At 29.3% G+C, this 23,749-nt stretch overlaps 1 protein-coding gene across 1 annotated transcript; it reads right to left on the reverse strand.

The window, feature by feature from the left end:
- Positions 1-22,685: 22,685 nt before the first annotated feature.
- LOC146720512 (uncharacterized) lies at positions 22,686-23,734 on the reverse strand. The gene has a single exon (XM_085488311.1). The coding sequence runs from the start codon at positions 23,553-23,555 to the stop codon at positions 22,686-22,688; it is 870 nt and encodes a 289-aa protein (XP_085344437.1). The 5' UTR covers positions 23,556-23,734.
- Between the last annotated feature and the right edge of the window lie 15 nt (positions 23,735-23,749).

Genomic DNA, 23,749 nt, shown 5'->3' on the forward strand with positions numbered 1-23,749 from the left:
CCTCGGCTGAAAAGGGAGCTCAAAGGACAACAGCTCGAGTCGGTTGACAACGTACAAGCTACTTCGACGGCCTCCCTGAACAGCATCCCAGTCAAGGAGTTCCAGAAATCTTATGACGCATGGAAATCGCGTTGGCAAAAATGTATTGACGCAGAAGGGTCATACTTCGAACAATTTTAAGTTGTTTTACCTATGCGATCAATAAATTCTTTTTTAAAAAAATGCGACGCATTACTTTCCGGACAAACCCTGTATATATATATATATATATATATATATATATAAAGAAATGATGAGCGCTTACTTTAGCTGTATATTAATTATATTCATAATAAAGTGCATATGTGATATGTATACTTTGTTGCTCTATTAATACCTCCGTTAATTGAAAAGAAACAAAAAAGAAAAACAGGTTTGTTTTTTGTGTGCTCTGTTAAAAGAGGATCTTAAAAAATTAACAGAGATGACAGATCAAGTTGCAGTTAATATTATAATACGCTTTTATATTATTTAGAAATCAAAATTTTAGATATTTTTTAAATATTATCTAGACGAGAAAACGCTTAAATTTTTGAAAACACGAATCTTGTTTATCATGTAAAATTGTATTACAAAATTTTCGAAAACGGTTTAATGTAATTTATATTATAAGATTAAGTTTTTAATTAATTTTAAAATTATTGAAATTTTACTAGATATTTTAATAAAATTAATAATTAAACATTTTATACCTTAATGTAATAGATATTAATAATTTTTAATAATTTTTATTGTGGTATAAATTTTAATCAGAAAACTCATAAAATTCTTCCAATATATCATATTGTCCCACGATTATGAATTTGAAGATCAATTTTAAGATAAATTTTTAGAATTTTGATTTATTATTCATTTTGTTGAAAATAGCTCAAAAAGATGTCAGAATAACGTATTATTAGGTTTAATGTTTAAACTAGACTGTTAATTTTTTAATTTGATTTTTATTTATAACGTTCAATCTATAACGTCAATTTCATATACTTTAAGTTTGTATTTATCTAAATTAACACAAATTAATTATAAAAATTATTTTACTTATACATGTAATAAATATCTTGTTGAAGAAAATTAATATTAGAACGTGATGAGCATTTAATTATTAAAAATATGTCATATGTATGTAAAAAATGATATTTAATTCTTATAAAAATGTATAAATTATAATATTAATGTTTTATTATTATTATTAAAAATTACTTATTATAATTATTTAATTAACATTAATTCAATATAAACATTTTCATACTTTTATTATATCATTTCTTTATGACATAATTTATATAATTATTTTGACAGCTCGATGTATAATGCATTATAAATTCTAACGTAAACATATATAATAATTATATTTATTATTATAAAGCATATAATATAATATATAATATATAATATTTAATATATATTAATTGTAATTATTATATATATATACATATATAATTTATAATGTATAATATATATATATATATATATATATATATATATATATAAGAAATAATTCTTGTTATAAGAAATTGATATTAAAACGCGATAAGCATCTAATTTTTAAAATAAATGACTGAGCTTTTAAAAAAATGTACAAATCAATATATGTTATTATTATTATTATTGTTAAAAATTATTTAAAAATTATATTTATAGTGTACGTGTGTATATGTATATACCTGAATGCAGAAATATTTTTACTAGATGTATCATTTTATAAAAGCTATCGTTAACTTAATCGATAATTAATTTTACGAAAGAAAAATGTATTGTACAGTTTAAATTTCTTCATATAAATAATAAAAAAAAAAACTAATAATTTTATTTATATTAATCATTTAAAGTTATATACGTATTGTTTAAATATAATTAGCCGGAAATTTTCGTCGAAGTAGTCGGATCATCCAAAAACTTGTACCATATTATAATCATTTCCATCATACAGACTTGAGAAATTCAAAATAATTTTTAAAAAATTTAGAAAAATTATTTTTTTTCTACAAAAATCATTCATAGAAAAAAAACAGAAATCCGGAAACGTTATTTTTTAAACAAATCGATAAAAGTTGTAGTTTACTGCTTTTCAGCTAATATTGCTTTCGAGCATTCTCCCATAGGTTTGAACGAGTAGGAAATTTCTTCGCTGAATCTCATCTCGAAATTTTCCACCCACATAACTTCTATAAAAATAAGCTTCTTCTCCGTCACGTTTGACGGCCATTCTATCTTCTTACGTTTAGCATATTTGCGACCAAGTATTAGTAAACGTTCTAAAGCGCAAAGTTGACAAGTACAGGTGGTTTGCGACGATTCACTTTTCCAATCTTTCAAATATTGCAAAAGCGATTCCTCATTCACGAATGAAAACCTTATAATTTGACTGCTTATTCTCTTGTCGTATCTGTCATATTTATAATTTTCAAAGTTTAGAATATAGGCGTTGTTTATTTCAACGTTTAATTTATTTGCATTAATTCCATAAAAGTTCGAAGCGTCGTCTAATGTTCGCTTTTTTGCAAATATATCTCTTATCGCATTCTCATATTTTGATCTGTACGTATTAAACCTCTCTCTACGTCTTCTAATAATCACTTTTAGATTTAAAATTGTCTTCTCGAGGTTGTATTTTTTTGCCACGTAGTCTATAGGTAATGCCTTTTGCACGACTTCTCTCGCAGCTATCCCGAGTTTATTACTTATCGCGAGATGTTCCGCTATCATTTCTCTTCTATCGAACATTTTCAAAGTTCTGAAGCCAGTAAAATATTGATCTATACGAAGAGAAGCAAAAAACAAAAAATAAATGCATGATGTTGCAATTATATATGCAATTATTTGCTATGTTATATATATATATATATATATTTGCTATGTTATATATATATATATATATATATATATATATATAATATCTAAATAAAATTATTAGATGATTCATCTAGATAAAATTTTGGTGTCATCTTATCTTTATATAGTGTGACGTGACAAATTGAAATTGTCCGTCACAAGGGCTGAATGGCCCGATCGGGGGAAGGCACGGGACCTCTGCTCTCCCGAGACAGCGAGAGAGAGAGAGAGAGAGAGAGAGAGAGAGCGTGCGTGCGAAAAGCGCGGGACCGGACGCGATCCCGCTGCTACGCGTTTTCGTGTATTTCTTTTTGTTGTTAGGAGTTTGTTTGGAGAAGTTAGGATTATTTCGGCGGCAGACAGGATGTGCGACGAGTCTCAGCCGAGAGAGAAACTCAGAGAGGAAAGATAGGAGAGCATGGGAAGCAGGACGACGGGGACCCCCTTCGTCAGGGACACGCTCGGTAAGCCAAGATCAACAATTTCTCCACCGAATATCCGACAACGGAGTAGGTGCCACTGCCTCAAAAATTTGTACCTTCCAGGAGCGAGCAGGGGATGGCCACTCGGGTGCAACAAGCACCCGAGTCCCCGCATACGGAGCGCCGGCAGGAGAGCTGCCGCCCCCGGGACTTCCGGAATCCCGAAGGAGAGCAAGGAGCGGCCCTGCCGTGCGCTGCCGCGACGACCGCCTACGAGGGGCAACCCGCGGATCAGGACTCCGCGGGTAAGGATAATTACGCGCGCGGCCGCAAGGATCACCGAGGCCGCGCGCGCGGCCGACCTGATAGCGCCGCGAGTGGCCTATCTAAGTAATTGGGTCACCGACGTGTCTTCTGAGGGCCCCCGGTTCGGCACTGTCTAGCGAGCGCCCGAGGAGAGCAGAAGTCCCGAGCTGAAGCGCAACTCAGAGAGAACGAGAGAGGAGAGGACGCCAAGGAGCGTCATAGGACTGGTGAGACGACGTGGTCATCCTGCTGTCGCCGAATTAAGGTAGTAGGGTGGATGGGTTCCGAATCATTTATCGTTACTAGATTACGCTGGACTTAGTTGCCGGCCGTTTTAAAAATTTTCGAGAGATTCGTTTATTGTCGAGTCGCGTTAGTAACGTCGCGAGACCCTATTGGGAGAAATTACGACCCATCCACTCTCTCGCGTTTCCGCATATTCTCTCTCCCGCGTGGACAGTCCTCGCGCGTAACATTGTCGCGCGAAAATTACCGCGAACTACGCGTTGCCGATTATTGTTCGAAGCGAAAATCAAAGAGTTCATAAACGCTTTCAGGCTCATTAAAGTATTGATAATGTAAAGTATTAATGTTGTAAAGTATTGAGGTTGTAAAGGCTTAAACGAAAAGGCGTGATTACGTTTGATTTTGTGTGTGTGGAATTTATGTACGGCGCACGCGGTGCGCCCTTACGCCGGCCCCTTTGTTGTCGCGCATACCGCGCGGATCACGCGCCCGCGGCGTGGAGCCATATACCCGGTGGCGCGTCGCCGATTTAATTAATCGTCTTTTCGTTATTGGGGACCCTACCTCGTTGCCGCGAATTTGTTAAAGATTATTCATAACTCGGCACGGCGAACCACCGGGCGTAGTGCCCCACCGAACTCTCAATCGTGCGTCTGTGCACGCCGCTTATTTCTTTATATTATATACTCATGTGTTTTGTGAACCAAAGTTAAATATATGTTTTACTAACTTTAATTCCTAGGGTGATTTCTTGCCGCCACGCACCCGAACCCTTACCCGCACAAAGGCTAGCCGAGCGGGAAAGTTGCCGTCGCGATCTCTCTCTCTCTCCCGCGATTGACGCCCGCGAAAGGGCTGGGACTAGGAAGTCCGAGTAAATTAAGACTTAGCGTCCCGCGAATTTATTAATTGAGAGACGGTGCGGCTGCCGCACCTGGCGCCCAACTAAATTGAGATTTTAGTTTTCTCTTTATTATTTTTCTTTTGTTGCAAAATATATATATTTTTTTTCTTTTTTTTTGGTGATCGAACGGAGAGATCGCGCCGAAGGTAACCGATATTCCACAGGAGACTTTTTTTTTTCTCCTTCCGCGACGAATGGATATTCGCTGCGAATTCCGCGCGATACGGTTATAATAGATAACAAAAATATGTATTATATACCGGGTGTTCAAAATAAAGCGTTACAAACTTATAACTTTATAATTTAAAAAGTACTTAATGAAAAAAACGTTTTGTTGCAGTGTTTTGGAAAGCTCTCGAGATAAGCTATAAGAATATGTAATGAAAAATAAGTAGTTCAATTTAAGAAATTCATGGTGACCTTTATTTGACCTACAAACGATTATCCAAGGTCAAACGAATGACACCGTTTTATATCCCCCTTGAAGCCATACAACTTTTGTTTGAAACATTTTTCTCTGAAATACTGTTTTTCCGAGATATAAGTTTGTGACGCATTATTTTGAACACCCGGTATATCTACATCTTAGATAAAAAAGTATCTTTTATTAAATATTATTAGTAATAAATAAATATATGTATAAAAACTCTCTTTCTCTCTCTCTTTCTATATATACATATACATATACATATATATATAGAAAGAGAAAGAGAAAGAGAGAGAGAGAGAGAGAGAGAGAGAGAGAGAGAGAGAGAGAGAGAGTTTTTATATATATATTTATTTATTACTAATAATATTTAATAAAAGATATATATATATATAATAATTGGTAATTTTAATACTACTTAATATTTTATATATATATATATATATATATATATATATATATATGTATATATACATATAGAGTATTAAAAATTGACGCTATAAAAATGATATAATAGTAACAAAACATATATATCATGTAAGCACTATTTGCGATCTATTTGAGCAAGTTATTTATCTGACAAAATTGTCGAATTCTTTTTATTATTATTACAAAATGAATCTTTAATATCATAAAACTCTACCTGTTTGTCGAATACTTGATTTATAAAGCAAATAAATCATTTTTGAATGAATTTACCTAATATATATATATATATATATACCTGTATCTCCGGAAAGTTCGCCAACATAAAGGTTGCAAAATTCATCGTAACGGCGATTGTGTCGCTGGCCTAATAAAAAAAATACAAATTTTATGCCCTTAACGTCGGACGGCACCTAATACCGGACATGTATCACATCTATGCAAATAAAAACGCGATCGAGGGATTATATCGGTGAAAAACAGGCAGAGGGGATCCCTCTTACCTTATCATCGATATAACCACTTGTTTAGTTATATTGATAAGGTAAGGAGGATCCTCTCTGCCTGCTTTCCACCGATATAACCACTCGATCGCGTTTTTACTTGCATAGATATGATACATGTCCTAACGGCGTTAGGAGAACTCCCCCTATATTTATTTGAATATAATCATACATGTAGAGACATCTTACATACCGCCACTAACATCGTAAAAACGTTATCTTGAATATCGTCTTGCGTGAATGTTTCTTCGTTAGATTTTTTCAAGAGCATGTCGCAAATTGCTCGGTCTATATTTATAGAAAAGAATATAAAATAGTATGGCAAATTACTTCCTTAGAAGACGATGCAGAAAACAGAGAACTATATTTTTTTTAATTTTTATTTTTTATTTTGCATATTAAAAATCTTAATTTATTCAAAATAAGTTTATAAAAGGAAAAAGAATTATCAGTAAATGAAGATTATTTTAAGAACGCGTTTTATGACTCTTTTATGAGAGGTCCCGTTAGCCTACAAATCAATTGCCAACAGCATCATTTGCCGACATCCCATTTGCCAACATCTCGTTTAACTACAAAAAGTATTGCCAACAGATCGATTGTCTACTAATGCTATTGCACACAAATGAAAAATGAAGAGACAGACGTACGTTTGCACACATAACAGTTTTGCGCACAAACCGTATTGCACACAAAAATTATTGCCTACAAGCTCAATTGCGCACAAATAACAAAATAAGAGACGGAAAAGCCCGAAAAGTATACTCACCCCCGATTTTTGAAACTCAAGTATTCTTACATATTTTGATGCGCTGATTACAAATATCTTACAATTAGTAAAAATTGGCGACTATTTGATTTTCATGGTGAACACCATGAAAAATCATTAAAAAATTAGTTTTTTGGAATTATTTCAGTAAATACGAAAAATTACGATAAATATTTTTGACAAAAGTTTTAGATCTTACAGAGATAAAACATTTTATGTCTTATTCATTTTTACTGTACGAGTAATAGTTTATACTTTTCCACGCGTTTTCAGTAAGATCTAAAACTTTTGTCAAAAATATTTATTATAATTTTTCGTATTTACTGAAATAATCCCAAATAACTAATTTTTTAATGGTTTTTCATAGTGTTCACTATGAAAATCAAATAGTCGCCAATTTTTACTAGATATTCGTAATCAGCGCATCAAAATACGTAAGAATACTTGAGTTTTAAAAAATCGGGAGTGAGCATACTTTACGGAATTTCATCGGGGTCTTCCGTCTCTTACTTTGTTTTTTGTGCGCAATTAAGCTTGTAGGCAATCGATCTGTAGGCAATAATTTTTGTGTGCAATACGGTTTGTGCGTAATAGAGCTTGTAAGCAATCGACCTGTAGGCAATAATTTTTGTGTGCAATACGGTTTGTGCGCAAAACTGTTATGTGTGTAAACGTACGTCTATCTCTTCATTTTTCATTTGTGTGCAATAGCATTAGTAGGCAATCGATCTGTTGACAATAATTTTTGTGTGCAAAAAAATTTGTGCGCAAAACTGTTATGTGTGCAAACGTACGTCCGTCTCTTCATTTTTCATTTGTGTGCAATAGCATTAGTAAGCAATCGATCTGCTGGCAATAATTTTTGTGTGCAAAAAAATTTGTGCGCAAAACTGTTATGTGTGCAAACGTACGTCCGTCTCTTCATTTTTTATTTGTGTGCAATAGCATTAGTAAGCAATCGATCTGTTGGCAATAATTTTTGTGTGCAATACGGTTTGTGCGCAAAATTGTTATGTGTGCAAACGTACATCCGTCTCTTCATTTTTTATTTGTGTGCAATAGCATTAGTAAGCAATCGATCTGTTGGCAATAATTTTTGTGTGCAATACGATTTGTGCGCAAAACTGTTATGTGTGTAAACGTACGTCTATCTCTTCATTTTTCATTTGTGTGCAATAGCATTAGTAGGCAAGCGATCTGTTGGCAATACTTTTTGTAGTTAAACAAGATGTTGGCAAATGGGATGTCGGCAAATGATGCTGTTGACAATTGATTTGTAGGCTAACGGGGCCCTCCCCTCTTTTATGGCTCTAGATAAAATTTATTTTACTGTCACATGACAAGTATTGATGAATCATATTGTAATAATCACACAGAGACCGAAACATGCGAAAAAATGTATTAATGAACTTACAAGTTATTTCATTCTCATTAGTCTTCGATTTATTTAATGCACATTGTCGCTGCTGTATCATCTGCATAACAATATTAGTTATAAAATAAAAAACTCTTTTATGTCATGGAGATCTATATGTAAATTAAAATATATTAATAAATATATTCGCAGAATACCTCATTTACGAAGGAACGTATAAAATTTAAATCCTTTTGTTGTTTACGTCCGGAAGCAGAGAAATTATATATAATATTAGGATACAAGAATATATTCTGTAATCGTTGCATTATACCTTTTCTGCATCTGAAAATGTTCTTCTTTTAAATTTGGAATTTATTGTAAGATATAAAAATGTGTACTTAACTATAATTGCGATAATTACATTTTTCGAATATAATCAACAACGACCTTTTCTCCTTTTCTTTATGTTTATGTAATACAAACTATTTATTTATAATAAAAAATTTAATATAAAATATATTTGAAATTATAATAATTATTAAAATTATTATATACAATTTAATAATGTATAAAATATTATTGAAAATTTAATATATATAAATTTTATAATATATATTTTAATTAAATTTAATAATATATATTTTTTATAAATATAGAGGCTCTAAAAATTAATAAATTAGTGAAAAATAAGAGAGCAGAGAGCCGTATCGTGCTAGATAAATTAATAATTAAAAATTTATCTAGCACAAACCTATAGCTACGGGGCTGTTTTTGCCCTTTTGTTTTTCACTAATATATTTTTTATATAATTTTTATGAATGATGTTTAAAAATTCTCCTAAAAATTCAATTACTTAGGAAAAAAAAAAAAATATATATATATATATAAAGTAAGACTCTTCTCTCGACCGTACTGGCAAATATTATTTATTAAATCACAACGTTTCGACCCTTCTTTGAGTCCTTATCAAATGATCTAGATATACATAGAGAAGAAATACAGTACAGAGATTAATACAATAAAAAAATTACTTCACTTAACAATATTACAAAATAATAAAAAGAAGCGAAACATACTTGTGAAAATAAAAATAAAATTATAATTTGTACATAATATTCCTAAAAAACCGAATCATTTAATTACACTCGGCAAGGATAGACTGCCTACAGATAAAAAGACTGAAGTAGTTTACGAAATTAATTGTAATGATTGCAACGTGTCATACATCGGACAAACAAAGAGACATCTATGTACACGTGTAAAGAAACATTTCAGCAACATCAAAATGCATTTAAATAATTTATCAATTATCAGCAAACATAAAATTGAATTTGATTACGATTTTGACTGGACTTCGCCGGTTATTTTGCACAGTAAAAAACACGTAAGAAAAAAAAATGCTAAAATATTTTTTATTAAGAAAAATACGCTATTAATTTACAAAAGGATACCGACAATCTAAGTAATATCTACGACAAAATAATAAAAGTCGTTTAGTCTCTCATAACTCGTCTAAGAGTCTTGATGTGTTGTCAAACCGAAACTATGTTCATTCTTGACATCTTAAAATTATAATTTTATTTTTATTTTTACAAGTATGGTTCGCTTCTTTTTATTATTTTGTAATATTGTTAAGTGAAGTAATTTTTTTATTGTATTAATCTCTGTACTGTATTTCTTCTCTATGTATATCTAAATCACTTGATAAGGACTCAAAGAAGAGTCGAAACGTTGTGATTTAATAAATAATATTTGCCAGTACGGTCGAGAAAAGAATCTTACTTTTTTTTAAATTCTGTCTGGCGATTCTCAAATATCTACGTATATATAAATTAAATTTTGAAATAAATCCATTTATACATATGTATATCAATTGATTCGATTTTCTAAAATTATAATTAGAAAAAAACTATAACTTTACCTTATAACTTTCTTACAGACTTGATTGATTTTGTCTGCTCGTAAATCCCATTTGACGCCAATTACAGTGTCTTCACAATCCCGCATAAAAAAATAAACTTGTTATTTCAATTTTTAATTACTGAGTAATAATTGGTGTATACTTGTGTGCATACTATATGTATATAGTTAAATTATAGGTATATAATTATATATATATATATATATATATATATATATATATATTTATTATATAAACTTTTTTCTTAGGCATTAACATCTATAATTACAGCTAAAAATGATATAAATAATAAAAAATAAAATAATATAAATGATATAAGAGAAAATGAAGAAATTTAATTGAATTTTTGATTATAATTAATTAATACATAGTTATATTATATCTGTAATTGTACCTATTAAAATTGCAAATTAGACCGTTTACTAATATTATATCACTGAGAAATATTCTTTTAATTTATTCAATACATATGAGATTCCAGGGTTGGAAAAGTTACTTTGTAAAAATAACTAATTACAGTTACAGTTATCTTATTAAAACAATAACTAGTTACAGTTACAAGTTACCTATTTTAAAAAATAACTCGTTACAGTTACAGTTACTCAAAAAGTAACGAGTCGTTACTTTTCAGTTACTTTTTAAAAATATAATTATACATTATTTTAAATATAAGGAGCTTACATATTATGCACAACCACAGTCAAGTATTTAAAAAAATTCTTGAATGTAATATTGATCGATTTGCTTGCGACTTTGCAATTACCATCAATATATGAATGACCTTTATATACAACAGTAAAAATAGTTATATATGGTAACTTACTAAATAGTAATCGCAAAGTCGCAAGCAAATCGATCAATTATTATATTTAAGAATTTTTTTAAATACTTGACTGTGATTGGTCGATCTTAATTATGTGTTGTATTATTTTATGTACACAAAATAAAAATTTTAGGTAAAAGATTAAATCATATGAAAATCCATATATATATGCTACTGTTATCAAAATTTAATTTAACAATATAACGGCTACCATACTTAAACGATACTTTTAGCGGATGTTTCCAAAAAAAGTAATTAATAAAGTAACTGTTAAAATAGTTACTAGTTACTAAAAAAAATGTAACTAAGTTACAGTTACAGTTACAGATGGAGAAAAATAACAAAGTTAAGTTACAGTTACCGAAAAAAAGTAACTGTAACTGTAACTTTGTTACAAGTAACTCGTTACTTCCCAACCCTGTGAGATTCTAAATTTTAAGTTAACATTTTTGAAACACTTTGAATATGAGATTTAGATGATCTCTTTGCGACTTAAAATTAGATACAGAATTTTATTGCATTTATGATTTTGTCGTATAAAATAACAAACATTTAAACTAAGATATTACAAAATTTACATTCAAATATACATATATGTACGTACATATATGTATTAAGATACGTGATTCTACTTCGAATTTTATCGCGAATTATAGATCGTAAAGTGAACTTCAGAAAGCAATATTTTCCAAGGCGATAAAAAAATATACACTTTTATGCTGTAGAAAACCACGATCTATAAAATTCACGATTTATGATAAAATTCTAATTATAATTTTATGTATCATATCTTAATGTATTTGTGTAGTCTAATATATATTTTGTATATGTTGTAAAATTTTCCTAGTATTTCAAATGTTTCTATATTTAAAATAGATGTAAGCTTCATGCAAACTTTCAATTACAATCAATAAAATTAATAGATATGACTGATAAATTATTGCATATTTTTATATAATATTTCTTCAAAATATTAAATTCTAATTAATGTCTCAAATTAGTATTTATTTAATCTTTTACATGCGTATTGCATCTTTCCATCTTTTTTTGTAAAACTTTTGATTCTTTTTTACATTTATATAATACATATTTTCTTTAAGATCTTGTCTTTTATTATATGTGGTAATAATTAAAACATAAATTACACAACACACAATACACATTAATTATATTTGGCCTTACCACATGCAACAGCCGTAGTACACTGGAATATAGGTTCAGCTAATTCAATCTCACTTTCATTTAATCCAATTTTTTCCAATTGATCCGTAAATATTACAGAGTGTTCGACAAATATATCAAAAAAACTTCGTAACATATTTGAATTGAAGCCTGATGCTAATATTTTTCGATTCTTAATCCATATAGATGCTAAAATAAATATTTAAAAAGATTAAATATATAAAAAAAGGAATAAAAATATAACATATTATATTTAAAAAAACATGTTAGTAAGTATGTTTTTTCTTCATTTTTAAAAAATTGCAGCGGTGCTGTCAGAATGTAAATAAATCCTTGTAAAAAATTTTGTAGATAATCAAATATAACGATATATAATTATATACCATATATTAAATATGTTCATATGTTTCCTTCTTCTTGTAACATTTTGTATATGTGTATAGTATATATATATTATATATAAAAAAAATAAAAAGGATACTTAAAAAATAAGAAAAATAATTTTTGCATTTTTTTAAATAGAAAAGCACAATTTAAAAGAATGAAAAAAAGGTTGCCCATAATTATATAATTATAAAATATATTATTATATAATTTTTTTAAATTCTTCAAATTTTACTTATTCTACAAAACGATGCAAAAATTCATATTATTAATTTTTCTTATTATATATGAACCGAAATTGTATAAGAAAAAAGAAAATATATATAGATATACACACATATAATTATATATATTTTAATTTAATTGTAATTTTCGATCTTTTTATCAAATATATATAATGTTATAATTAAGACTAAAATAAATTAGATTAAAACTTTGGATATTTTATATAAGTTGTTAGTATAAAATTATATAGGCTTTGATTTTTTGAGCAAAATAGCAATTGTTTATTTCTTTAAAAATATGACGTTTTGACCATATGGTTGTGGTCCTTTTCAAGTAAAATACACTAAAAATCATACATATACAATAAGATACAAATATTTAAATTTTTTAGAAGAACTACATGGTCGAAACGTCGTATTTTTAAAGAAATAAATAATTATTATCCGTAGGGGGGTTAAAGGATTATTGAAATTAAATCTCAAAGATGAGATTTAATTATTTCATATTTTAAAATCTTGGCCGTGACCAAGTAAAATTTGGTGCCTTGTGCACAGATATTTAATTCTAACAAAAAAATTTAGTTTCGTTGGGATAACGCACTGTCTTCCGCGATTGGCTCTTATTGCCTGTCTTACACTATAAATAATTATTAGTTTGGTCTAAGAATCAAAGCCTATATAAATTAGTTTACTTAAAAAAATAAATACCGCTTTTCATATCCTAACAATTTTTTGACCGAGTTACAATTTTGAAATTAAACTTAAATTTTTTTGAACAAGGAAGATAAAAAATGTTTTCGAAAATGGTTTTTAGGGTATGAAAAGTATTTAACCCTTTTATTTAGTAGTGTACTATTTTTAAATCTTATACATGTATTAACTTCCATGAAAAAGGCTCTGATAGTAAAACTAAATAAAATAAGAAGGGCTCGTAAAAGCCAAGCGCAATAAATAGTGCACATTTTTGTGATTTAAACTTAACTATTTTTAATAAAGCGTTACAAAATGTTAAATTTATACACAGATCTCTTATTATGTGCATAAATTTAACAACATTTTTCAACTTGCTTTGCTAAGGATATGATATGGAACGAGATTTACGATGCATATCTGCATTAAAAATAAAGTCTGAATTAAGTTTAAATCACAAAAGATGTGCACCATTTACTGCGCTCGGCTCTTACTAGCCCTTTTTATTTTATTAAGATATATTACTTTGTTTTTATAATTACTTTGAAAAATGGTGTTAAATTTATGCACATAATAAGAGATCTGTGCATAAATTTAACATTTTTCAACGCTTCGTTAAGAATATAATACGAAACGAGATTTACGATGCGTAGCTGCAATAAAATCTAAATTAAGTTTAAATCACAAATACGTGCACCATTTACTGCGTTTGGCTCTTACTAGCTCTTCTTATTTTATTTAGATATATTAACTTGTTTATAATTACTTTATTATGTAAATTATATTATTACAAATAACTCGACTTAGTTTGATTTTTAAAAACATAATATATATATATATATATATATATAACTTTTAAACTCGCACGAAAAAAATATATATTAAAAATGTTAGATATAGATCTTGAAGCCCGCGCAAAGTGTGGGTCAAAATAATTATATCTGTACTATTTATACATATATATAGACACGGAATTTGTCAGTTTGTTTATTTGTCCTTGATAATCTTTAAAAGATCGATTGAAAGATTGAATTTATCACCTTGGGAGTGTTATAAGCTGTGTAATATATTCTGCTGAGAAATGTTTTTGGGAGTAAATGTATAAAAAAAAATATTTTTGAGGGTAGATCCATCAAAAAAATTTTTTCAGCTTTTAATGTCAATGTATTCAAAATGTATTAAAACGTCGAAATTCGGCTGTGTAATATATTCTTTTGAGAAATTTTTTTTTGAAGGGGGGGTAAGTATGCATAAAAAAATGTTTGTCAAAAAAAGTCAGAAGTCAATTTAATGTCAAAAAATATATATAGAATTTTTTCTCAAAAGAATATATATAAAATCCTTGAAATTTCGACGTTTTAATACATTTCGAACACATTGACATTAAAAGCTGAAAATTTTAACACAGTCTATAACACTCCCAAGATAATAAATAAAGAATGAATTCTTAAAATTTTATTTCAATCGGTCTATATTTCAAATAAATTTCAAACATCGATAATTGACATAACAATTGACATATTATTTTTTACCAAATACAAATCTATCCAAATAACAAACTCTGTGTCTTTATATAAATAGTATAGATAAACTAATAATAAACTCTATAAAATTAATAAAAATAAATTATGAAAAAAGTAAAACCTTTTGAGGTCCGCGCTTCGCGCGAGTCGAAACGCTAGTGTATACATATATAATATATAATAATCTTACCAGGAGATGTTAGCAATGATGCCTTACCAAGTGCTGATTCAATAAATTTATATAGCATACTCTTATTTAAGCAATTGCTACTTTGTAGAATGATCTATAACGGTCCATACAAATTTATTAATATCTGTATTGCATATCTATTTGGATATTATTTTAACATATATGTAGATGTGAAAAAATTATTTTAGTTAAATTAGAGACATAAAATCGCGATAATTGTAAAATTATTAAAAAATTATAATGTATGTAAGAGATTTTATATATGTATATACATATAAATTATCGAACACGTATAAAGAGTTCTCTTCTACCTTTATTTGATCCGGCTCGTATATTCCAATAAATAATTTGTTGCCCACCCAAACTTGAACCGGGGACGAATAATCTCTCGCAAAACTAAGTAGAAAACCAAAAATTTCTAAAAAAAATTATTTTTAAGATTAAGAAAAATATATTCATGCGCATGCCTTATTATAATATATAATCAATTAATATAATATTATAAAATATTATTATAAAATATATAATATACATATAATATAATAAATATGTATACATATATATATATATATATATATATATATAATATGTAATAATATATAAATATATATATTATATTAATATAAATTTCTTTGCAGTTTTTTCAAAATAAATTTGACGTACCATTACCGTCAGCGTTTTTATTTAATAAATAGAGGATGTTCCCGACAAGTGACAATACTTTTGGACCGGGCATGTTTTTTATCTTTTCGACGAAAACCAACCGGCGAAGATGAAAGATAAGATAAATTATAGCGATCCACACAAAAATCGTTAACACAACACTTTCAAGTGCCATTGTACGTATATACTTGGCAACTTGGACGAACTTATTGTAGTCGGCTCGCCGCTGCGACTTCTCCGCACACGCGATAGAATTCTTCTAAGAGCGCGCGATGTAATGTATGCTCGCATTATGTTGTCTAATTAATAGTGAAAGTTTATTCAGAACAGTGTGCCTCATTTCACCCCCGGTCTTTTCCCACATCATATAAAATATTTATCAAGAAATAAATTGGAACAAAGTTGATTTTATATAAGTTTTGTATAAGTTTTATTTAAGATTTTATATAAATTTTATACTGATAAGATACTTGTATGTTATGTTTATTTTAATTAACATGTTGGATTTGCGTTGTTCGCAATGTTAATTGATATATTGATCACTGAAGACTGTACTTGATAAGAACCACAAGCTGATAGTCGAAACGTCATTTTACTGAATAAAAATTTGTGTTAGTATTGGTCAATTAAATTTATTTTTTTATTTTTCTATTAGCAATTTAAAAAAAAAGATGTCCAAAAAGTGCGATTTTTTACCTCAAGCGTAAAGTAAAATTCAGGTTATTTTAGGTCTCATACATTTAGACTAATGTAAAAACCATAGTGATTTTTTCTGGAAATGCAGGGAACATTTAAATATCATCAGCAGGGTTGGGAATAAGTAACGAGTTATTTGTAACGAAGTTACAGTTACAGTTACTTTTTTTCGGTAACTGTAACTTAACTTCGTTACTTTTCTTCATCTGTAACTGTAACTGTAACTTAGTTACATTTTTTTAGTAACTAGTAACTATTTTAACAGTTACTTTATTAATTACTTTTTTTGGAAATATCCGCTAAAAGTATCGTTTAAGTATGGTAGCCGTTACATTGTTAAATTAAATTTTGATAACAGTAGCATATGGATCTTCATATGATTTAATCTTTTACCTAAAATTTTAATTTTGTGTACATAAAATAATATAACACATAATTAAGATCGACCAATCACAGTCAAGTATTTAAAAAAATTCTTAAATGTAATAATTAACTGATTTGCTTGCGACTTTGCGATTACCATTTAGTAAGTTACCATATATAACTATTTTTACTGTTGTATATAAAGATCATTCACACATTAATGGTAATCGCAAAGTCGCAAGCAAATCGATCAATATTACATTCAAGAATTTTTTTAAATACTTGATTATGGTTGTGCATAAAATGTAAGCTCCTTATATTTAAAATAATGTATAATTATTTTTAAAAAGTAATTGAAAAGTAACGACTCGTTACTTTTTGAGTAACTGTAACTGTAACGAGTTATTTTTTAAAATCGGTAATTTGTAACTGTAACTAGTTACTTTTTTAATAAGATAACTGTAACTGTAACTAATTATTTTTACAAAGTAACTTTCTCAACTCTGATCATATGTATAGAGAAAATCACGTAAAATCGATATCTCATAAATCGAGATTACTTGATGTTTCAGCTAAATATTTGATAAATATTTTAATAATGCCAAATTTCTAAGATTATTTAGAACGATTTTAATGTCAGTCAATCATAAACTAAATAATATATATACATATACAGGGTGTCTCTAAAGTCCGGCCCGGGCTCTTTAGTTTGGAAACGACTTGAGATACAAAAAAATGTTTCAAACAAAAGTTATAGGGTTTCGAGAGGGACATAAGATCGTGCTATTAATTTGATCTTGAACAGTCATTTGAAGGTCACGTAAAGGTCGCCTTCAATTTCTTTCTTATTGATTACAGAATTATAAATACTTAAAATTCATCTTATTGATTACAGAATTATGAATGCTTAAAATTCTGTAATCAAGATATATGAAACTATACTGATTGATAAATTTTTTTCCTGTACAAATTAAAGTATTAATATTAACAAAGGGCGAAGCGCTTCAATTTCAGGTAAAAAAACAATCCGTATAACTAATAAATAGGTTTATAGTTTATCTAAGCTTATATTTTATCAATAAAAAAGGAAAAACAACAGACTTCTTAAAGATGTTTCGGATTACCTTAAGGTTTCTTGATCCTCGCCGCAACGATATTGGATTGTGACGTCAAAAGCAAGAAAATATACACGCTGAAAATTTTTGCGTGCCATTTTTAGATAAAAAGATATTTCAATGAAAAAATAATATAAAATTTTTTGGCACACTTGTAAAATTGTCTAAAAACTATCCTTTTTCCTTGATAGTCAATCAACAGCCGTAAAATAATTGAAACGTCAGACTTTGTCATGCGGAAAGATTGTGCATGTGCAAGGACCAGACAAACTGGGCCTCATATGTCAGTCATTTTACAGCTGTTGATTAATTATATAAAGGAAAAAGATTAGTTTGTGGATAATTTTACACGTGTACAAGTTAATTTTGTAGTGTTGTTTTGTTGAAATATCTTTTTATCTAAAAATGGCACGCAAAAACTTTCAGCATGTATTTTCTTGCTTCTGACGTCACGATTTCGACATGATCGATATAAGAATCAAGGATATATTAATATGTGCTAATAAAAAAACTATAATAAATGAAGACAATTAACATTAGAACGCGATGAGCATCTATCAAAAATATAACATGTATATGTTAAAAATGACACCAAAATGTACAAATCAATATCAATACGTTTTTATTTTTATTATAAAAATTACTAACTATAATTATTTAATAAAATAATTGAGTCAATATAAACATTTTCATATCCTTACCATATTTTGTTATGAAACATATATTATTATTTGACAGTTCGATGTGTAACGCGTTATAAATTGTAAATAAAAATAAATATTTTATATATATTAGTATGTTACTATATTATTATTATAATACATATATAATAATCATATTTATTATTATGCATATTTATTATTATGCATATGTATAATATATAATTTATAATATAGTAATATATCTGAAATAATTCTTGTCTGTTAGAAGAAATTAAATTAGAATACGGTAAGCATTCAATTGTCAAACAATATCATTTATGATATACATATATGTATATTTAAATGATATGATATGATGATGTGTATATTTAAATGATATACATATATGACAGTTCTTATAAAAATATACAAATTAATGCCAGCTCCTGAAATGGCAGTATGGCACGCTTGTCATTGCCATGCAAGCGCCCAATCCAAATTTCTACCAGGGCAATTGTCAAACAATATCATTTATGATATACAGACTATATGTATATCATAAATGACAGTTCCTATAAAAATATACAAATTAATATATTTTATTATTACTATTGTTAACAACCGTACTCATGTCATTATCATTTCGATCGTACAGACATGAGAACTTAAAAATATTTATATAAAATATTATATAAAATAATTATATAAAAACCTTTTGTAAAAAAATATACATATAAATTATGAAGAAAAACATATTTACTTTATGTGCTCTGTTAATGAGGATCTAAAAAAATAATTAGAGATGACAGATGAAGTTGCAGTTAATATTATAATATAATACACTTTTACATTGTTTCAAAGATTTTAACTAAAACCAGACGAAAAACCGCTTAAATTTTTTAAAACATTTGAATCTCGTTTATTATGTAAAATTGTATTACAAAATTTTCAAAGGCATAATTTAATGTAATTTATATTATAATAATAGAACATAATATTTTATTAACACACGGAATTCACTTTTTCCATTTTAGTATAAAACACAAACTTATCCGCTTTAGAACGCTGTCAACAAATTTTTATTTAACAATCTGTTTGAAACTTAGTGTGTATATTTGTAATAAGATGGTAAATATTAGAAATAAAATTAGACTGCGATTTGAGTGTCTTTTCTTGTAAAAGTCACTGACTTATCAAACAGCCCTACTGGTACAAAGTTATATTAGTAATTGTAGATGTTAATATTACAAAGAAAACCGTGTACAAACGTTATATTACTGAAAAAATATTTTTTTATTTATAATGTATACATATGTGTATTATGATATATATTTTGTATATGCTTGCACAATTTGCTGCAAAATTTTCATAATTCTTCAAATCTTCTATATTATACTTAAAATAAGATTCTATTTCGGATTTTGTTGCATGTTATCTATAATAGAAAATAGGATCGCGAACTAATCTGGTACAATAAATTATTTTTGTAAATATTTCTTCGAAATATTAATTTTTATTAATTTTTCAAATTAGTAACATTATTTAATCTTTAACATATGTATGTATATTGTGCATCTTTCTTTTTCTTTAAAAACTTCTAATTTCATTTACATTTATATAATGTCGAATATTTTCTTCTAAATCGTGTATTTCATAACGTGCAGTAATAATTTAAAAAAAAAACGATAAAACATATTTCTGTTTACTACATGCAATTCTCACTGTGCATTAAAATATAGATTCAGATAATTAGATTGTGGGACAGATTTAACTAGTTTTTTTTCAGTTTGTTTTCAAGTTGAAAACTGCGCCACTTCGACTCTGAAGCTTCAACACAGATAATATAAGAAAATAAATATATTATTATATATATGACGGGATTTTAGAAAAAGGAAAAAGATAATAAGCAGAGGTTCTAAGGGAGACCTATAGTATTTTGAATAAGAATAATTGCCTTTGACATTTCTCAAGATCATTTAAAGATTTATTTAGGTTTTTTTAAATAAAATTACCCTAATTTTTTTACATAAATCAATTTCTCGCAATATTCTGCATAAAAACATATCAGGTCAAAAAATGAATATTTCACGAGATATTTTATTTTTTAATTTAATATAATTTTATATAAAGTACAGTACAGGCCGAAATTATATCACCTTTTGAATTTTTCAGGATATCTTGTTTTAAAGTGCACGGATTTCGACACGAATTATAACATGTTTTGTAAAATGGTATAACATATATTAAATTATAATTAAATGTAATATTAATCTTCAAATCATGTTGTGATTCGATAAAGATTCACGCACTTTAAAACAAATTATGCTGAAAAAATCAAGAGGTGATATAAGTTTTGCCTGTACTGTGCATATTACATTTTGTCGAACATATTTCGTACATTATATTCCTTATGATAGAAACTCCCGCCTTTCAAGTTTGACTTTCAGAGGCTCAGTAGGAGATAGTAGAATATCAAAATTTAATTTTATTTTATCGATCGCGATACTTTTATCGACTTTAAACACAAATGTGCGTATCAAAGTCGCTAGTATAACTTTCGTGGAAATCATCGTATACTTCATACCTAAAAGATTTTGTCATAATTTAAAATAAATTTTATAATTTACATATACAATTTATTAGTACCTACCTATGCAACTTCTAGGCCCGTTACTAAAAGCTATATAATAATCTCAGTAAGTGTTTCCCAATCTTTCGGACAGGAATCTATCCGGATCAAACATTAGTAGTATAATGGCAGGTATGGCCCGTCAAAACAAACCCCCACCACCGACCCGTCTGGCGCCGGGTCTTATCTTATCTTTCCCCCACCACCGGCGTCTGGCTTTTCCGAGTGTGGGTGTTAGGGGGAAAGGGTGTTGGGGGAAAAAAAAATGGCGACTGGCCCCGAAAGGTGGGGATGAGAATTTTTATTTTTTATTTTTTCTGATTTTCTCTGGATTTGAACCCGGGACCTCCGTGTTTCCGAGCAGGGTCCTAGTATGTTGAGCTAAACGAGATCTTACTAGTCTAAGGATTAGATGTGGTATTTAAGCTAAAGTTGCGTAGAGTACGGCATGGGGGTTCGGGTATACGTATGGCAAGGATAGCTCGTCGAATCAAATGGTCGATATTGGACGGGGGTGGGGTAAAAACAGTTCGGGTATACGTATGGCAAGGATAGCTCGTCGAATCAAATGGTCGATATTAGACGGGGTGGGGTAAAAACATTTTGGCCAAGAAAAGCGTCGTGCGGTCGACCGGTGGCAGGTAGTAGCTGACAATGGCGTAGGGTAATAAAAAAGAACACGCAAATATTTGTACAGGCGAGCATTCCGACTCGCGTCACGATAAAAAATAATAATACATCGTCGTAGATTAGAAAGATGTCAGATAAAATTTTATTTTAAAATAACTCGCTGCTTAATGAAGGTAAACAGGAACATGCATGTGGAGGAAATTTCTGGAAAGAGGAAGTGAAAGAAAATTGAACAATAGTTTTAAAAGTACAAATATGGATTATATTTAAAATATTTTTACAGAACAAAATTTATTTATTCATACTAAAATTCATATTATATATTGTTATAATTCGCTTATTTTTTGTGAGTAAAAATTTTACGAAATAAGTGTATGATTAAACGATCGTTATATTCACAATCTTCGGAAAAAAGAGCGAGAAACTGATTAAGATTATAACCGCTGCACATATAATATAAAAATACACAGCAGTATTGTCCGCAAGTCTTAGAAAAAATTCCTTGTAATTGTTGAATATTCCAACGATGGATGATGGAGTTTCGTCGAAGTCGGATGAGAAATCCTGGATACAAGGGGGGCAATCCGTAGCTGTCGAAATAAGTGGCTGTACCGTGTTCATCGAGGTAGAAGGCGATCCAATGTTCTCCAGGTCGATCGTGATTGTCGGTGTTAGCGACGATAGCCGTCGACCTCGTCCACACCCTCGGAACTCTGTCGGCTGCATAGACTCCAACATGTCTGGCATCGAGATGATGCAATGCTTGTAGAATTTCGCGAGAGTTCATTTTTTTTTTGTCCCATACGAACGAGTGTACGGTATTATTTGAACAATACCGGTTTTTACCTCTTTCGATAATGCGTCTTCTTCTATCTTGAGTTGTTTTGAGAGGTTTTCAATGTCAGTTTGCGTCGAGATGGAAATTGTTTCGTTCTTGTCCGTCAACGTCGATGACGATTCAGAAATCACAAATCTCTCTTCTTCTTCTTTTTCAATCTGCTGTTCGTTGCTTTGCTGATTTCTTTCCTCTATTTGTATTTTAGTTATATTCTCATTTACATCGCAAGAAACGGCGGTTTCGTATTTATCGTCGCTATCGTCGAAAGTAATTTCCCAACTTTCGTCAGAACTACAAGTAGCTTCAGTAGAGGTTGAAACGTTCTCGCAATTATTTTGCGCACTTAGCCAGCATTTTAATTTATAAGCATTGTATAACGCGCAATGAAAGGTTCCAAATTTTCGAATCCCGTGATGACCGCAATATTGTACGATATCCTCCTCATCCGGTAGATTTTTAAATGCTGGTGAGGTACCCTCCAAATTATTTATATCTCTGGAAAGTAAATTCCTCAAGTAGTTTGCTTTTTCGTTACCTCTGACGTAAATGCAGCGCGCGTGTCTTGCAATTTCGCGGAGATACGAGGTAAAATATTTCGGATTAACTGAGCCGTCGAACCACTCGATGCCGTGATAATTTCGTGAGAGCCAATTGTTTTCTCGTCTTGCTTTTGCGGGTAATTTTCCAAACGCGTATGGTGGCATCATAATCCAGTGCTCGACAATCGGAGTATCGATCGCGACAACGGCGACTTCCTTCGCGATAAATTTATTGGCTTCATCGCGGAAACCTTGTATGTCGACGACTATGTCCATATTGTGAGATTTTCGTTGATGAGGTACAAGCTCTTAGCGAAACGTGCGCGTTTGGTTGTGTCTCGTACAAAACTGAATTTATTCTAGCGCGTTACATAGTTTCCACTCCGTGAAAAGTGTCATCGAAATTTCCAAAGGAAGAGGAGGGGGAAAATTTTCTAATCGCGTATTACATTACGGTGTATGAATACATG

The sequence above is a fragment of the Nylanderia fulva genome, unplaced genomic scaffold (genome assembly GCF_048542155.1).
Source record: "Nylanderia fulva isolate GAGA-0341 unplaced genomic scaffold, ASM4854215v1 Scaffold68, whole genome shotgun sequence".
NCBI classification, from domain to species: domain Eukaryota; kingdom Metazoa; phylum Arthropoda; class Insecta; order Hymenoptera; family Formicidae; genus Nylanderia; species Nylanderia fulva.

Coding starts and splice junctions, on each gene's coding strand:
- LOC146720512 (XM_085488311.1), bottom strand. CDS start 23,555: ATGGACATAGTCGTCGACATACAAGGTTTCCGCGATGAAGCCAATAAA.